The sequence below is a fragment of the Urocampus carinirostris genome, chromosome 7 (genome assembly GCF_059441175.1).
Source record: "Urocampus carinirostris isolate Australia breed hairy pipefish chromosome 7, RoL_Ucar_1.0, whole genome shotgun sequence".
In the NCBI taxonomy this organism is placed as follows: domain Eukaryota; kingdom Metazoa; phylum Chordata; class Actinopteri; order Syngnathiformes; family Syngnathidae; genus Urocampus; species Urocampus carinirostris.
The window spans coordinates 5984858-6003808 of NC_142355.1; the positions used below are offsets into that span (position 1 = coordinate 5984858).

Sequence of the window (18951 nt, forward strand, 5' to 3'; positions counted from 1 at the left end):
AGTCTCAAAGGGCCTCACAGATTATTACACTATATTACACAGACTATTTTTCAGCCGACGAGAAGACTAGGTTATTCATATGCTATGGAGTAGAAGTGAGTTTTAAGCTTAGATTTAAACATTTCCACTGAGGTTGCAAATCGGATCTCAGGGGGAAGAGCATTCCACAGCACCGGTGCCCGGATGGAGAACGCTCTCGAACCAGCAGAACACTTCTTTGCTCTTGGGATCACCAGAAGACCGGCACTCTCAGATCGTAGGCTTCGGACATAGGGGCAAATTAGATCTGAAAAGATAAGAGGGAGCAAGTCCATGTATGATTTTGTATAATACTAAAAGAACCTTGAAATCACATCTAAGGCTAACTGGGAGCCAATGCAGGTTAGCCAAAATCGGTGCTATGTGATCGTATTTTTTGTCCTAGTTAAAAGCCTCGCTGCGGGATTTTGTACCATCTGAAGAGACTTGATTCTAGATTTCGGGAGACCAGAGAGTAGTGCATTACAGTAATCGAGACAGGAGGTAACAAACGCATGAATTATAATTTCCGCATCCGACTGAGACAGTATTGAACGGATTTTAGCAATGTTACAAAGATGGAAGAAAGCAGTTCTAGTAATTTTCTTTACATGTATTTCAAAGGATAGATCAGGGTCAAATATGACACTTAAATTTTTAACTGAGTCATTCTGTGTGATGTGACATTTGTCAATGTTCACAGCAGTTTTTGAGAATAAGTCACGGCATTTAGATGGACCAATGATTAACATTTCGGTCTTTTCAGAGTTAAGACGCAAGAAATTGAGTGACATCCACTCTTTTATCTCAATGAGGCAGGCCTCCAAATTTCCACAGTTTAGTGTGGGAGATTCCTCCAACGGAAGAAATAGTTGAGTGTCGTCTGCGTAGCAGTGGAAGCTGATATTGTACTTGCGAATAATATCACCTAATGGAAGCATGTAAATGCTGAAAAGAAGGGGGCCAAGCACTGAACCCTGCGGAACACCGCAGGTAACATTAAAGGGCTCAGATGTCATTTCACCATATTTAACACAATGCGTCCTATCTGAGAGGTAGGATCTGAACCACGAGAGGACGGTTCCTGAGAGACCAATCCATTTTTCCAACCGTTATAGTAGGAAATTGTGGTGCACTGTGTCAAAAGCAGCACTAAGATCCAGCAGCAGCAAAAGTGAGGAAGCGCCAGAATCCACTGCCAGTAGGAGATCATTTGTTACCTTGATCAGAGCTGTCTCAGTAGAGTGGTTAGCCCTGAATCCTGCTTGCATGGATTCAAAAAGGTTATTCTCGGATATGAAATCATTCAGCTGCTGTGCCACTACTTTTTCAAGTACTTTAGAAAGGAAAGGTAGGTTTGACACAGGTCTATAATTACTTAAGATTTCTGGATCAAGGTTGGGTCGTTTCAGTGAGGGTTTAATAACGGCGGACTTAAAAGCTGCTGGAACTACACCTGAGGAGAGTGATATGTTTATAATATTTAGAACTGAAGGTCCAAGGACGCCAAAAAGACTTTTAATAAGTGAACCTGGGAGCAGGTCGAACTGGCAAGTTGTCGGTTTGGCCGCATTCACCACCTGTTTGAGATCATCAAGTGACAGTTCACTAAAACTGGATAATTTCCCTGGACAGCCACCCTGTCGTGCATCTGTATAGTGTAGTTGTCAAAACGGGAAGAAAAAACACCGAAGATAGGAGCAGACAATAAAACAATAGGGCAGCTGCTGGAAAAGGCAGCCGCTCGTGGCAGCGCCGCTTTGATGATTTGACATGACCAAATATTATGTAAAATTATGCACAAAATGACTTAAAGGAAGGGGGGAATAGAACAAAAAAGAAACAAATACCAAAATGAAAAAGTAGTGAAAAGCTGAGAAAAAAAGAAACGAAAGGAAGAGAAAAAATAAGCAAAAAATTAGAAAAAAGCCAGAAAAGAAGAAAAGATAGAATTGTAGGAAAAAAGTAATTCGAGAACAAAAAGAAAAAAGTAACCGCTTGGAAAAAATAAACACAATGAGATTTTTTTTAAAGGAATTTTAAAAAAAGTAGAAAAAAACACGGAAAAAAGAAGAAAAAGTTTGTGTTGCTTTCAAATAATTTCCAATTATATCGAGTGAATCTTGTTGCGTACATTGTACTTCCACTAAAAAATGTGATTAAGTACAGTTCTGTATCTTACAACCGACTCAATAAGCCCCCAAAAATGTTAATTTTATGCGACAAAATCCATCAGGAAATAAAAAGAAATGGATATCTTGTGAAAGGATTGAAAGAACAAATGACGTTGTTGGCCGTACAACCTTTGCAATCATACATTAGTCAATTCATTCAAAAGTGAAATTTTTTTTTTTGCATTACCGGAAATGTAACGTGGTGTCAAATTTTGGACATGTTTGATAATGACTTAGTTGCCACACTTGGGATTGCTGTTGCTCACTGTTGTTTCAAGCGTCGCTCACTGACTTTGAGTGAACGCTCAGACCCGCGGAAAATTAGAGGGAACATTGGGTGTGACCCCCCTTTATTTACGTTTATTTTTTTTCTTTAGCTTATTCAGACATTTACATATTTTAGGGAGATCTTTCGTAAAGAAATCTTGGGCTTTTTCTTGGATTATAAATACATTCGGATTGGATTATGATTGTGGGTGTGACCCAGCATCTATTGTGGCATGTGAATATTCAAGCACACAATATTTATTTCAAATGGCAATTATCTTGAATGGCATCACAGTGCCTGATTGTCTACAAATGCTTTAATTGAGTCGCATGAATCATCAGATGTGCTCTGCCGAGAACAACACGGCCCTAGAGTACTCGAGAAATGTTGTGCATTTTGTGATTGCGCAAAAATGATTGGAAATTGAATTACAAAAAAGGACATCTATTTGGCTTTTTAAAATCATTATCATGTGAACTGTGGTCTTCTGCTGTTGGTCACAAGAAGGTCATAAATTAAAAGTGTTGACAATTATTTTTTATGGTGGTTGATTTGATTAAATGATTGAGTGCAGTTTCAAAATTGCCTTGCAGTGACTCTCCCAATCCCTAGAATCGAGTTGTTTTTTTAATTTGTCATGTATTTTTTTTCGTATCCTCTTCACTGGTTTGACGATGTTTTACATAAATGATAGGATTGCTCCCCTAAGAGAGTGAAATAATTGGAAGTACCGTATTTTCCGCACTATAAGGCGCACCGGGTTATAGGGCGCACCCCCAAAAAATAGTTTTTGGTCCTATATTTTCCATACATAAGGCGCACCGGATTACTAGGCGCTACAATGGGAACGTCGACAAAACAGTCAGATAGTTCAGTCCAACTTATTACCCCCTTAACATTCCCAAAGCTTGCAAAGAAGCAAATACGTGTCTCGGACATGTACGGAAACAGTGTCTGTACGATGTCACCAATCACTCAAATGCATCGTTCCAAATATCATTTCTTAGTTTCCATTTTATTTTTTGCTGGCAACTGTGTGGACAGCAAAGTAAGAATTTTATTGTGCAGGGAAACGGGGTTCTTTACTGACTTTTATGACGATACACACTTTGAATTGAATTTAGTTTAAAAATAAACTCATCACAGAAACATCAAGATCGTTCTAAAACAAGATACCGGGAAAATATAAAGCCGCATAGCTCACCTAAGTTCTCTTGCAGCCATCACGTTCAATAATGATACGTAACCATGGTCTTCTTACAACCGTGAGTGTAGTAAATCCAGGAGAGTCAAATATTTACAAATACAGAATAGTAAAAAATGTTTTCTCTATGCCGTAGTGCAACCCAACCTGTGATTCACATTCATCTTTTTCGGCCAATGGCAGGCTTTGTTTCGCCCCTTTAGACAATGCAAGCCTGTAAATGATAAAAAGGATCCGCCCCCTTTACCTCCGAATAACTTTAGCCAATAGTGACTGATTCCAATGATGATTGACACATTGGTTAGGAAATGAAACGCCGGTATATATATCCCAACATACACCGCGGACGACTTCGCCTTCGGGGGAAAATCTAGTCGGCGGCTGCTTGCCTTAGTTGCAAGGCTTTGCGACTTAATATTGATCCATATATAAGGCGGACTGTATTATAAGGCGCATGGTCAGCTTTTGAAAAAAATAAAGGCTTTTAGGTGCGCCTTATAGTGCGGAAAATACGGTACTTTTAATTTATTTTATTTATTTATTTATGTCATGGTTTGTTGACAGATACTATGATCTGAATTTCTTGTTCATAGTTTAACAGCACCAAAAAGTGAATATTTAAAGTTTTAGGGCAGTGGTCGTCAATCTTTTTGCCTCATTGAGCCACAAAAGCAAAATATTTCGATTTTATTTTGTGATAAAGCCACATTATAAACAAAAGACAAAATTCCACAAAACCGCTGAAGCCGCTCTCCAGACAAAAGCTTATTCTTCAGCACATTTTATTTCACTGCGAGATGTTTGGTGATTCAATGACATTTATAAAATAAGAATAATGCCAGAGCCTGTGTCCTAAATATCAGCAAATGTACCAATTTAGACTTGTCTCCCTTCACCAATTACTTAAGATTATTTGAGGCTCATTTTGACCTTCGATTTTTCATAAATAATGGTTTCCAAACAAGGTGCAAGCAGTTTTTTCGTAAAAACGCCACAAAAATCTGCATGGCTGACTCCGCTATCGGTGTGTGAGTGCGTATGTGAATGGATAAAGTTTGATATATATTTTAAAGTGCCTCGGGAGGTCTTCAGTGACTTGAAACGGGCTACAATGGTACCCTTCACTTATAAATGTTTTTTTTTCCCGGGAGTAGATTAGTAACTTGAAAACTTCGTAAGTAGAGACACATTTTGAACGTAAATCCGCCAATCCGTTCCAAGCCCAGCAATAGTACAGTATGATGTGTTTTTAAATGATTCCTATAGGATCATCAGAACATGAAACATGTTAAAATTACATAACCTCACAAATAACATGAAACGATTGGCACATAATGTAAATAAAAAAAAAACAAAAGAATAAAGGAAATAATAAAAATATAAATTTACCTTTTCGCCTCGCGTTTCTTGAAAAACTGATCCAATGACGCCTGCTTTTTCCTGGGTTTTGACAAACCGTCGGAAATGTGCAAGGCAGAAGCCCACTATCCTGCCGGAGACCCCCCTCCTCCTCGTTTCTGAACTGTGTAGGTGACACAAAGAGCATGCAGGGAGCCTGTACGCGCACTTGGTTGCCAGGCAGATTCTAAGCAATAGCCAGTTTGTTTAAGTTCGGAACACTCTGGGGGGTGGCTAATAGCAGCGCATACTGTACTGTATTTTTGACTTTGTATCTTGAGACGCTTTTGCAACTATAGCCAATATTTTCCCCGTTCAGGTACTTCATAACCTGAAACTTTCGTATGTAGAGACATTTGTAAGTGGAGGTACTAGTGTATCTAAATACAGTCCATTTACCATTTGAAGGTTTTCCCTAGATTTTATGGTACAACAACCTCGAATAGTCACTTTAAATAATTCAAACTGTAATCTCGTGATGGTTATTTTAGCACAAGAGCAGGATTCTCATAGGAACTGATTATTGGATTCATTTCAAAATTTTCTTAATGAAGATTTTAATATTGAAGTATGATAAGAACAGTGGGCCCAAGCTTCAGAGATCAAAATTTGTTTTTGGTTTTAACCTGGATTCCTTTTTACAGACTCTTGCTTGCAATTTTTACCCAACTGTGCATGTGACACAACACTCGTGACTGAGTTCATTTAATAAAGCTTTCAACTTTGCTTAAATCTGACCTAAAATCTTTGAGGTCATGCAGTGTCTGAAACTCATGAAGAAACGTTACCGGACACCAGGGGAGACAACTCCGAAAAGTTGCCTGCCCAGCCATAAAGTTGTTGCCTGCCCCATTTTTCACAACTTAAAACACAATAAGACAACTACCGTAAATTCCGGACTATAGAGCGCACCTAATTAAAAGCCGCACCCACCACATTTTAAGTGGAAAACTGATTTTGTACATACACAAGCCGCATCTGAATATAAGCCGCATGCGCCCACACTTAAACATGTAACACAAACACAAAATTAACCCAAACCCGACGTCAAGTCCCGCGATTGAAACTAAATGTCCTTCATTAAAGTCCACAGTCCAAAAATCACAGCCGGCAAAATGAACGGAAAATGATACCGGGACTTAAGGTTTGATGCAGACCTGCAGAGTCCGGGTCCCGTTGAAAGTAATCCAAGAAAAATAGTGTCTATTTCCAAAGGTAAGGGTGGGAAAAATATATCAGATGAACACATTTACTCACGCAACTCCTTTTTCTTTCACCAACTTTTTACCCCCTCTTCTTTCCTTGTCTGTCCCTCACCTTTAGCGGTCCCCACTTGAACCCGGCACCCCGCGTTTGTTCCGCCCCTCATTTTTCGATCACCCGTGCAAAACATATCAGAATAAGTGTCTAAAATAAATACAAATAAATACATTACAAAAATATACAGTTGCAAATACATATTATACATGGGTTACACATATTTACAAAGAAAGACGGTACACTGAGAGAGTTTTCAAAGCTTTAAAATTAAATATATAGCTTTGACAGGGCAATTAATGATAGCAACACTCAAGCGCCGCTAGCGGCCGTTAGAAAAATGACATAAATTGGCCGCATGTAAATCTTTGTTTTAAAAAAAAAAAAAAGTAATCGCGTAATAATGACAATTTTGTGTCAAAAAAGTTGCGTCCCAGGGACGCACGTTGATTCGAGACTATGCGTCCCCAGCAAGAATGATGCGTCTAGGACGCAGGGACACGGGCAAACCAGAACACTGTACGCCCGGCGCAAAAGATGCAAGCCACAGGCGTCCGGGCAGGCATTAATTCAGACACTGGGTCATGATGCATCATCCACCAATTAATTGATTGCTACAACAAAGTGATGATTGAAATGCCTTTTTTCGGGTCGACAAACATGCACTGGCTAATGGGTGCTCAAACTATGCATTATCAGCAATCGAGCCACCATTCAGCCTGCTAAGTGTAGTTTTGAAATTACCGTAAATTCCGGACTATAGAGCACACCTGATTATAAGCCGCACCCACCACATTCTAAGAGGATAACCGCTTTTGTACTTACACAAGCCGCACCTGTACATAAGCCGCATGCGCCCACATCAAAACATGTAACACAATCACAAAACTAACCCAAACCTGACCCACGATTGTAACTGGATATAAAGTACACAGTCCAAAAACTACAGCCAGCAAAGTGAACGGAAAATGATACCGGTACTTAAGGTTTGATGCAGACCTGGAGAGTCCGGGTCCCGTTGAAAATAATCCAAGGAAAAAAAATGTATATTTCCATAGGTAAGGGTGGGAAAAATATATATCCACTATTGTCTGCTGCGTCCACAAACACGTCTCACCTTTACTCCACTTCCCATCAGCCCCCGTTTTTGATTCGCTTGTGGAAAATATATCAGAATAAGTCTCTAAAATAAATACATTACAAAAATATACAGTTGCAAATACATATTATACATGGTTACACATATTTACAAAGAAAGACGGTACACCGAGAGAGTTTTCAAAGCTTTAATAATAATATTATAACTTTCATCCCAAACTGTGCCTGTGAAGGGTAGCAAAACGCTACTAGCAACACGCTCGCAACGCAGTAAATGGGTCTGTTAAAAAAATATACGATACTTATGGAAATCACGGTAAAGCATCCTCATCTTCATCCTTATAACTGACGTCATCAAAGTCGTCTTCCTCAGTATGGGAAAGAGACTTGGTCATATAGACCTCGTCCCACGCTCCCTTAATCAAAACCACGCTAGCAACACGCTCACAAAGTGAAAATTACGTGCAGTAGCTCTGTTTCCTTCTTTGTCGGACTGCTCGATTGCGTTTAGTTTGAAAGCTACGTCATGTGCCTTTCCTTTTGCAATTTGCATGATGAGGATATGTCTACGCTCATTTAATTTGTGCACAAGCTAAAAAGTTGCAGTCTTCCTCTGCGCATATATTCCACCGGTCTCAATCTTACCTTTTGTACTTGAGCGCCGCTGGCGGCCGTTAGAAAAATTACATAAATTGGCCGCGTCACTGAATAAGCCGCGGGGTTGAACGTTAGGGAAAAAAGTAGCGGCTTATAGTCCGGAATTTACGGTAAATCGGCACTACAAGACAAAACTTCAGAGTACGCCGAAAAAGATACAGAAAGTTGAAGAGTTAAAGAAGAATAGGAAGATGTTTTTCACTAAAGCAAATTCCCAAAGTGAAAAGCACAAATTTTATTTATATTTTCCGTTTTTTTATATTTTCATTTTTATAGTTTTGACAGGAGATATTTTTATGGAGAGCAACCATTTTTAATTCATGTAATGTTTACGTTTTTTAATTCTGGAATAACATTCCTGACTGTTTTAAATTCATATTTATTTAAAAAAAAATGAAAACTGTATTTAATACAGGTGTGGTTTGAGTTCTGGCCCTCTATATAATCGAGTTTGACACCCCTGCTCTATAGAATGAAGTGTTAAAACTAGCAGACGCTTTGATCTCGACACTCACCCTTAGGGACTTGTCTTGTGCTCTACAGAAAAATCCGCACCCCCGGCGATGCCAATTGTGATCGACCACAGAGCCCTTAAAGACATCTTGGGAGCGCCGGCCTTTGACATGGAGGTAAGTGGGAGGAGAGTGCACGTGCAGATCATTACAACCCCGCTGAGACCCTCAACATGACGGGATTTACGGAAAAACAGACCTCGAGAGCTCTCTAAATGCCTCGCAGAAGTAGTTGTTTCCGTGAGTCTTTCAGCGGTGACATCTGTCCTCCATCACATTTCCATTTCCTTCGCCGACTTTATCACCTCGTTTTCCATCCATCCATCTAGTATCTTCCGCTTATCCTCTTAGATCAAAGCGGCAGGCTTTCCAGCAGCTCCGTGTTAATTCGCACTTTTTGTGATTTATTGTTTTAATGTCTGCTTCTATCTTCGGTGTTCTTTGTCCTGATTGACAACTACACTTTGGATTACTTTCTATACTATGGACATGGGTTTTAACGCACAAAAATGCATTTATTCGAGGAATCAACTCCTTGCCCTGAGGAGTTCTCGTGCCGGCGTGATGAGGGGGCCTATCGTGGATGGAGAGCCGGAGCTAGCGAAGCGGCTAGCGGCGTTATAAGTCTTCGGTACCGTGCGTAATCATAGTAAATTGATTAATGTGAACTCTCTACCAAATAAGACAGACGAACTGGCTGTGCTGGTGAAAAACATCAAAGCGCACAAGGAGTGCAGTTTGCTGTGTTTTACGGAAACGTGGTTCATGTTTAGCATCCCAGACGCTAATGTGGAGCTACCCGGAGCTACCCAGCATCAACGCTGTCAGACAGAGACACGAAAGCCTGCGGGAAGCGGAGAAGAGGTGGACTCGCTAACACGGGGTTGTGTATCCCTGGGCACAAAGATTTCCATCTGCTGCAGGGACGTCGAACCTTTGGACTAGCGTGTGACGTCATCCATTCCGCTGTGGCTAAACTACAACAAAGCACCCAAAGGGCATTCTCTTAATAAACAACAAAGGATACTGCTGGAAGTGTGAATTTCCCTGCGGGGATGGATAAAGTATCTCTTTCTTTCTCTGTCTCTCTCTCTCTCTCTATTTGTCTCTCTGCCTCTGTCTCTCTCTGTCTCGCTCTCTGTCTCTCTCTCGCTGTCTCTCTGTCTCTCTCTGTCTCTCTGCCTCTTTCTCTCTCTCTATCTCTGTCTCTCTGCCTCTGTCTCTCTCTGTCTCTATGCCTCTGTCTCTCTCTCTGTCTCTCTCTGTCTCTCTCTCTGCCTCTCTCTCTGCCTCTCTCTGTTTCTCTCTCTGTCTCTCTCATTGTCGCTGTCTCTCTGTCTCTCTCTGTCTCTCTGCCTCTTTCTCGCTCTCTGTCTCTGTCTCTCTGTCTCTGTGTCTCTCTCTCTCTGTCTCTTGCTCTCTCTCTCACTGTCTGTCTCTCTCTGTCTCTGTCTCTGTCGCTGTCTCCTTCGCTGTCTCCTTCGCTGTCTCTGTCGCTGTCTCTGTCGCTGTCTCTCTGTCTGTCTCTGTGTCTCAGTCTCTCTCTGTCTCTTTCTCTGTCTCTGTCTGTCCCTCTCTCTGTCTCTTTCTCTCTCTCTCGCTGTCTCTGTCTCTCGTCGGGTCACGAGGGCAGCAGCCTTAAAAGGGATCCCAAGCCAGCCGAGAGACGTAGTCTCTCCAGCGTGTCCTGGGTCGCCCCCGGGACCTCCTGCCGGTGGGACATGCCCGGAACACCTCCCAAGGGAGGCGTCCAGGAGGCATCCTTATCAGATGCCCGAGCCACCTCAACCGGCTCCTCTCAATGCGGAGGAGCAGCTCGTTTTCCAATAACGAAATAAACTGCTTTTGCTTTGCTGTAATCCCTTCAGCCTCTTGGTGTGTGTGTTACAGGTGTCAGAGCGGCTCACTCTACCCGGCGTGGCCCTTGGCCTGGCCTGGACCCCTTTGGGTGGCGAGATCATGTTTGTGGAGGCCAGCCGGATGGAGGGCGAAGGTCAGCTAACTCTCACGGGCCAACTGGGTGACGTCATGAAAGAATCGGCCCATCTTGCCATCAGCTGGCTGCGAGCTAACGCTAAGCGTTACCAACTCACAAACCGTGAGTCCGTCCATGCGTCCGAAGTTCTCTCAACCGTCGCAAACTTTTACAATGGGGATTTTCTTCCCAACTAGTGGCGGGTGGACCGGATCCTTTAGACGGGACGGACATCCATCTTCATTTCCCTGCCGGAGCCGTGACCAAGGACGGCCCTTCCGCCGGTGTTACCATAGTAACCTGCCTGGCCTCTCTATTCAGCGGACGGCTGGTCCGATCAGATGTGGCCATGACCGGAGAGATCACACTGAGGGGCCTTGTTCTTCCGGTATGTCGCCCCTTTTGGAGAAAAGATCAAAATCTAGGAAACAGAGATATGATTGTTACGTATGGATAGTGTTTCCTATACATAGGAAGGTTCTGGCGGGCTGACAGGGTTCATTGGTCCCATCAGAGTCACATAAGCTTGTATTATTAAGAAATGTGATAATGGAATGGAATTTATTAACATTGTTAAATGTGAAATGCACGACAAGATTAAAAAGTGCATTTACAAGCTAAAGTACCACAGTTTAAGATAATCAAGTTAGGTGTAAAACATAAAAGAGTTAAAAAGTATACAAGAACCGGGCCAACTTTGCCACGATCCAAAAACAGGCCAGGACACATCAGTAGTGAAAAAAAGCTGTCTTTACAACCCAGGTGGTGAAGGGATCCGTGAACCACGAACCCTGAATAAAATAAAAACATGTTAGACGCTCCCCCTACTTACGACTACTCAATTTACGGTAAACACAATCATTTTTTTGGGCAGGTCGAAAAATATCCTGATATTGCTGTTAGATTTTGTATCATGTGCACCTTTATCCGAGGAGAGGACAGTGCTGTAGTGCTTCTTTCCGCCACATGGTGCTATGAGAGGTCACCCAGCATCCACCCCGAAGAAATCCGGCTTCTAGTTCCTGGTTTGTGTGTGTACACACTGCACTGTATCTCTAGCACGCTAAGAACTTTGACGTTATTATTGTTTAATATCTCGTGTATCCAATTAATATAGTTGGTGTAAAGAAGAGGCGAGCCCTTTCTTTGGAAATTAAAGTGTAATAAGAAAGCTTGATGCGGTTGAGAAAACGGTTGGATCTCTTTTTTTTTCGTCCACTTTTTACCACGGAGGAAGAAGTCGCCTATCTCTTGAAGCCCGTCTTCCAAAAGCAAGTTAAACTCATCTTTATTTATCTTTATAGAGCATATTATTTTATGAAATATTTATTTTTTTAGTACAAAACAATACAGGTTACTTATACAAGCCTTAGACATATCAAATATAGCCCTTAAGCAACTTACGGCCAAATTCAACTTACGAACATTGTTCGTAAGTAGGGGAGAAAGGATCAATAGTAAAACTTTCGGCAAATTGATCTGTTTCCTCGTGATGTGATACTTTACTACAGTTCAGCATCAAAACACTAGTTATTTTTCGTCTATTTAAATGACAAGCAAAAATTTGTTTGCATTCGTTTACCATGCTTTTTGAGTGTGAACTGTTTGCCATGTCATTAACTAGTCAAGTTACTAATTAAGAAGCGACTTAAGTCAAAGTTACAGTCCATGAAGGTAAAAATACACGGTTTCCCCTGACGTTGTGTCCCAAATGCGGTATTTTGAAATCGAGTCAGAGTAGAACGAAGTTGAGTAAAGTTAGTAGAGTTGGTCGAGAACCGGCTTCTTCAGCTCGGCTCACTAACAGGAACCGGCTCTTTCGGGTCCTAAACGGCTCTTCAGGTTGTTTTTGCTTCTTTAATCCCAACATGACCAAATATTATGTAAAACTATGCACAAAATGACTTAAAAGAAGGGGGGAATAGAACAAAAAAGAAAAAAATACCAAAATTTAAAAGTAGTGAAAAACTGGGGAAAAAAGAAACAAAAGGAAGAGAAAAAAAGAAGGAAGAATTTAGAAAAAAAAGCCAGAAAAAAAGAAAATAAAGAGATGTAGGGAAAAAGTAAACAGAGAACAAAAAGAAAAAAGTTACACAGGGATGTGATTTTTCCGCTAATTCGCGGAATTCCGCTTTTTTATCTCCAAAAATAAAATTTTAAAATTTCCGATTTTTTAATTGGTAAAAAAAACGATTTCGTCTCGACAGCATTCCATTTTAGTGTTTCCGTAACTGAAATGAAACGTACTTGCGATTGGTTGAAGTCTCCGTGTTGACCAATAAACGCGCTTGTTATAAAGGCGTAGGAGTATGCCATTGTTCATTTCTCACAGGTTTTTGCCGAGTGTTTAAAGAAAGATGTCCGAGATCGAACGCAAAGATGCTCCGCAAGTTAAAGAAATTGCTAAGATCGTAAAAAACAAGTTTCGATCGGACTGGTTAGAGAAGGAATTATCTACAAATGTTGGTGACCCCGACGTGATCCAATGTAGCGAGCAGAGACGGGAGTCGTAGGCGGAGTGTCAAACAAAGGTGCCAACGAAAGCTGCTTTAATGACATTTAAACTGGCAATAACAAAACAAACACGAGAGTGGCTAGAACCGGCCGAATTAAGAGTCCCCCTAGGAACTCGCTAACTAAACAATGGTTCCGTGGGTGAATTATGTACAACCCACTACAGTACTTTCATTTATAGATAACATCTTCTGCTATAACAAAGACATTTGTGGTATGTTCTAATATGAGTTACTTTTCATTTGGTCATGATACAATTATTTCTTCATGAAATTTGAACTCTTCAACATGATTTATGTGTTAACTTAGTAATCACATGAGTTAGATATGATGATATTCTCAGTGATAGTTTTTAAAAGCAAAGGCAGTCCAATGTTTTTTAATGTGACTGATTTTGAGGTGACTTAAACTGTAATTTTATATGGGATAGTTCAAAATACATTGAAAATTTATGCTGTTGTTTTGTCTATTTCTTTGTCATCTGAGTGCATTGAAAGTACTTAAAAACACGGAAATCCCATGAGCTCCGGGGGGCTTCGCCCCACTTGTCCCCCCACCAGGGCACTGCCCTGGACCTAGCTGGGTGCCCGCGGCCCCCAGACCCCCGCCTAATTTTCAGATAATTTCACTTTGGTCAAATCACATCCCTGGTTACAGCTCGGAAAAAATAAACACAATGAGATTTTTTTTTTTTAAAGGTATTTTTTAAAAAAAAGTAGAAAAAAACACGGAAGAAATAAGAATAAGTTTGTGTTGCATTCAAATAATTTCCAATTATATCAAGTGAATCTTGTTACCAACATTGTACTTCCACTAAAAAGTGTGATTAAGTACAGTTCTGTATCTTACAACCGACTAAATAAGTCCCCAAAAATGTTAATATTATACGACAAAATATATCAGGAAATAAAAAGAAATGGATATCTTGTGAAAGAATTTTAAGAACAAACGACGTTTGTAGGCTGTACAACCAATAGTACATGAGTCAATTCATTCCAAAGAGAAAAATAATTTTGCATTGCCGGAAACTCAGCAAAATGTAACTTGATGTCAAGTTTTGAACATGTTTGATAATTAATTATCTTGCCACACTTGGGATTGCTGTTGCTCACTGTTGTTTCAAGCGTTGCCCACCGACTTTGTGTGAAGGCTCAAACCCGTGGAAAATTACAGGGAACATTGGTGGTAACTAGTGTATTTATGATTTAATATTTTACAAAGGAACACATTCAAAATAGATCTAGCTTCTTGATTTTGCTCTAAAATTGCTTCACTATGGGTTTGAATTAAAAATATAGAAAAAAAATGCCACCAGGTCCCACAAACCTTTATTGGAAACACTGTTATAGGTGAGTTTTTTTGGGGTCGGTGCTTGACTGAGGTTGACTGTGTCCCCTGAATGCTGTGATTGTTAAAAATGCAAAAGCTGATCCTTTCCCAAGACCTTTGCATTTGCACTTACAGTGGAACCTCGGTTCTCGACCATAATCCGTTCCGGAACCCTTTTCGAACACCGAAATCATTTTTCCCATTTAAAATAATGTAAATCGTTTCAATCCGTTCCAACACCCTGAATGTTTACCATGAACGTAAACATGAAGCTCACCCAGGCTAATCGTACGTTCGCGTTAGCGTGTAAGAATAAAAAAAGGATTATGAATAGGATTTCTTACCTTTGTGGTGGTCAGCAGAAGGCGCAGGTGGACGGTGGGGAGAGAAAAATCCTCAAAAGTTTTTCAACCTCTTCCAAAACTTGCGGCCGTTGCTTGCTTACAGCGCTAACTTCCTTAGCCGCATCACTCGATTTCACAGCCTCCTTATTCTTTACTATCGTACTGATCGTAGATTTAGCCATGCTGTATTCACTAGCAAGATCGGAAATTCGTACAGCTCTTTCATATTTAGCTATTATGTCTTTCTTAAAGGCAATAGTTGTACGAACAACTTTTTTTTTTTTTTTCACCTGTCCTGCGTGCACCGATCTTCTTCGGAGGCATAATTAGGGGCTAAAACACTCCGTTCACCGATATTAAAAACGAAAGCGAAAAGAAGTGCACGCCCACGTGTTAAGAGTTCTTCACGAGGGGTGGGGGCAATCGACACGATCTACACCCGTCCGCCGCTCAGCATCACACCCTAGCGTACCGGCGTTCGAACTCCCATTATTTGACCGAACAGCGAAGCAAGAATTTCTCGAAATTTTTGGTCGAACACCGATTCGTCCGAACTGAGAGGCGTTCGAAAACCGAGGTTCCTCTGTAGGCCACAACCTTTTCTCGTGTATGAGACCTGCTCATCACTTTGGTATTCATCCCGCTCACTTTATATGAAAAACTCTCTCCATAAAAGACGCACGGCGAGAAAACGATGGGAAGCAATCTGGTTCGTGTAAAATAACAAATTGAGAACTATCCTCGTGCAATAAAAGAGCTTAACTGACTATAAACATCCTTAAGAAGAGGAAATGTAAGCTCGGCAAGGGATCAAAGTCTTAGGAAACGTTGTTGTTAGTTTGCTCATCTTGCTTACATTTCGCAATGCAATTGAAATCATCCGTCCATTTGTTCTCCGTCCTGTCGCCAGGGTTGGGTAGGGTTACTTTAACTGGATTACTTCTGATTAATTTTGGATTACTCCAATACCAAATATGCTTATAAAAGACAAAAGAAACTAAAGATGAATAAAATGATTAAATTTTGTGCAGGCTTGGGGAGTAACGGAATACATGGAACGGGAAAAATGATGTTGGCAAGCTGTTTGGATTTATTTTCATTTTGTTTCTGTCGCATTTGATGTTAGTTTTGCCAGAGATCAAAGAGATCAAAGCCAGGAGAGAAAGCTTACCACGTGTTGTGAGTCATCATTTTATTCATATTTAGTTCCTTTTGTCTTTTAATAGCATATTTGGTATTGGAGTAATCCAAAAGTAATTGAAAGTAATCAAGTTAAAGTAACCCTACCCAACCCTGCATTTTATGTTCGTTTTGCCGGAGATCGAAGAGATCAAAGCCAGGAGAGAAAGCTTACCACGTGTTGTGAGTCATCATTTTATTCATATTTAGTTTCTGTTGTCTTTTATTAGCATATAAGGTATTGGAGTAATCCAAAAATAATTGAAAGTAATCAAGTTAAAGTAATCCTACTCAACCCTGCATTTTATGTTAGTTTTGCCGGAGATCGAAGAGATCAAAGCCAGGAGAGAAAGCTTACCACGTGTTGTGAGTCATCATTTTATTCATATTTAGTTTCTGTTGTCTTTTATTAGCATATTTGGTATTGGAGTAATCCAAAAGTAATTGAAAGTAATCAAGTTAAAGTAACCCTACCCAACCCTGCCTATAGTCCAGTGAGCCTCTGTACATGAAAAAAATACCACAAAAGACAATTTCTTTTTGTGCACCTTATAATCCGATACACCTTTGCAGAAAATACTGTAACTTTCTGAAGCCAAAAATGATGTCGACTAAATGATTGAATAAATAGAAAGAATAAAAGCTTTATTTAGACCCGTCTACGCTTTTCTTCAGGTGGGCGGCATTAAGGACAAGGTTCTGGCAGCCCACCGGGCGGGCGTCAAGAGAGTCATCGTGCCCAAACGGAACGAGAAAGACCTTGAGGAGCTGCCGACCAACGTGAAAGACGACCTGGACTTTGTGACCGTGGCTGACCTGGACCAGGTTCTGAACGCCGCTTTCGACGGGGGATTCCCCGGGACCGCTCGCATGCACCAGCACCCGCAGCTCAGCAGCAAGCTGTAATGCGGCAAAGTGGGAAGGTTTGGGTCTGTACTAAGCAATGTTCCCTCTAAGCTGCGTGTGTGCGCAATTGCGCACTACCCAGAGTTTTTCCGCGCACAAGAAAATCTGGCCAGATCACAAAAATCAGGGCTCGAAAGTGCTAATTAAAAAGCGAATTAAGTCAAAGTTACAGTGCATGAAGGTAAAAATACACAGGTTCCCCTGATGCTGTGTTCTAAATGCGGTATGTTGAAGTCAATATCGAAGTAGAACGAAGTTGAGTAAAGTCCGTAGAATTTTTCGAGAACCGGATTCTTTGGCTCGGCTCACTAAAAAGAACCGGCTCTTTCGGGTCCTAAACGGCTCTTCGGTTGTTTTTGCTTCTTTAATCCCTACATGACCAAATATAATGTTAAATTGTGCACAACATGACCTAAAGGAAGGGGGGGAAATAGAACAAAAAAGAAAAAAATACCAAAATGAAAAAGTAGTGAAAAGCTGATAAGAAAAACGAAACAAAAGGAGAGAAAAAGGGAAAAAAAGAGCAGGAAAAATTGAGAAAAAAGCTAGAAGAAAAGAAAGAAGCAAGTAAAGGGAAAAAAGGTGACAGAACAAAAAAGCAAGAAAAAAGTAACAGCTAGGAAAAAATAAACACGATGAGATTTTTTTATAAAGGAATTTTTAAAAAGGAGGAAAAAACAGGGGAAAAGAGGAAAAGGTTTGTGTTGTATTAAAATAATTTCCAATTATATCAAGTGAATCTTGTTGCCAAAATTGTAAAAAAATGTAATTAAATACAGTTGTGTATCGTGCAACCGACTAAAGAAGCCCCCAAAAATTTTAGTATTATGTGACAAAACATACCAGGAAAAAAATTAATGACATTTTGTGAAAGAATTGTAAAAACAAATGATGTTTGTAGGCCCTGCAACCTTTGCAATCATAAATTAATAATGCAAAAATGTTTTGCATTGCTGGAAACTTAGCAAAATGTAACGTGATGTCAAGTTTTGGACATGTTTGATAATGACTTAGTTGCCAGACTTGGGATTGCTGTTGCTCACTGTTGTTTCAAGCGTTGCTCACCGATTTTGTGTGAACGCTCAGACCCGTAAGGAAAATTAGAGGGAACATTGGTACTAAGCATCCTATCAAATGTCACCCTTTTCCATCCTATTTATCCCACTTAAGATGAGAAGGAACTGAATTCAACCTTAACTTGTTTGGCCACACACGAGGAAAAAAAATCAATACGTAAAAAAAAAAAAAAATGCTGCAGCATTTCAACACACCGTACCTAAAATACGCTCTTGCTATCCTCCCCGACAGTCCATCTGTCTTGGACTTCCGTAACATTTTACAGAATCATGCACAGCCGCTCGCCTTGAAATCAATGTCAGTAAAACAAAAGAAATATGTTTCAACCCCCCCACACCCCGACATCCCGTTATCGTAAACCGGTGTCTGAAACTCATGAGAAAAAGTTACAGGACACCATTTTCCCAACTTGAAACACAATAAGACAACTCATCGCAAAAAAAATAAACATTGTTGCAAAGTATTAAGGATTGATCATCAGAATATATAACAGAACAATACTTTAAATTAAGTTTATTATAAATCTACTTGTCCAGCATGGTCTTGGGAACCTCCTGCGTGGGTTCAAATCCAGCTCCAGACTTCCTGTGCAGAGTTTGTATGTTCTCCCCGTGCTTGCTTGGGTTTCCCCTGGGCACTCGGGTTTTCCCCTCATTCCAAAAACATGCATTTCAGGTGGATTGGCCGGTCCAAATTGTCCCTAGGTGGGAATGAGCGAGCGAGTTGTCTGTCCCTGTGTGCCCTGCGATTGGCTGGCAACCAGTTCAGGGTGCCCCCTGCCCGATGATTGCTGGGATGGGCTCCAGCACCCCCGCGACCCTACTGAGGATAAGCGGTGTAGCTAATGAGATGAGATAATATGAATATATATATATCTCTATATATATATATATATATATATATATATATATATATATATTTTTTATTTTATTTTATTTTATTATCATTTTTTTTAGACCCGGTTACTGGGGACCAAAACCACCCGCGAAAAGTGAAAATCTGCAAAGTAGCGACGCCCCCCAAAAATGCTTAAAAAAAATA

General features: G+C 40.5%; 1 protein-coding gene across 1 annotated transcript in view; it reads left to right on the plus strand.

The window, feature by feature from the left end:
• The window catches only part of lonp2 (lon peptidase 2, peroxisomal), a 65571-nt gene that overhangs the window by 44516 nt on the left and 2104 nt on the right, over nucleotides 1–18951 (plus strand). Inside the window, exons 14-17 of the mRNA XM_088339586.1 lie at nucleotides 8618–8703; nucleotides 10477–10684; nucleotides 10759–10949; nucleotides 16603–16850. Coding sequence (XP_088195712.1) covers nucleotides 8618–8703; nucleotides 10477–10684; nucleotides 10759–10949; nucleotides 16603–16833 — 716 coding nt within the window. The 3' untranslated portion in view covers nucleotides 16834–16850. The remainder of the gene's footprint in view (nucleotides 1–8617; nucleotides 8704–10476; nucleotides 10685–10758; nucleotides 10950–16602; nucleotides 16851–18951) is intronic.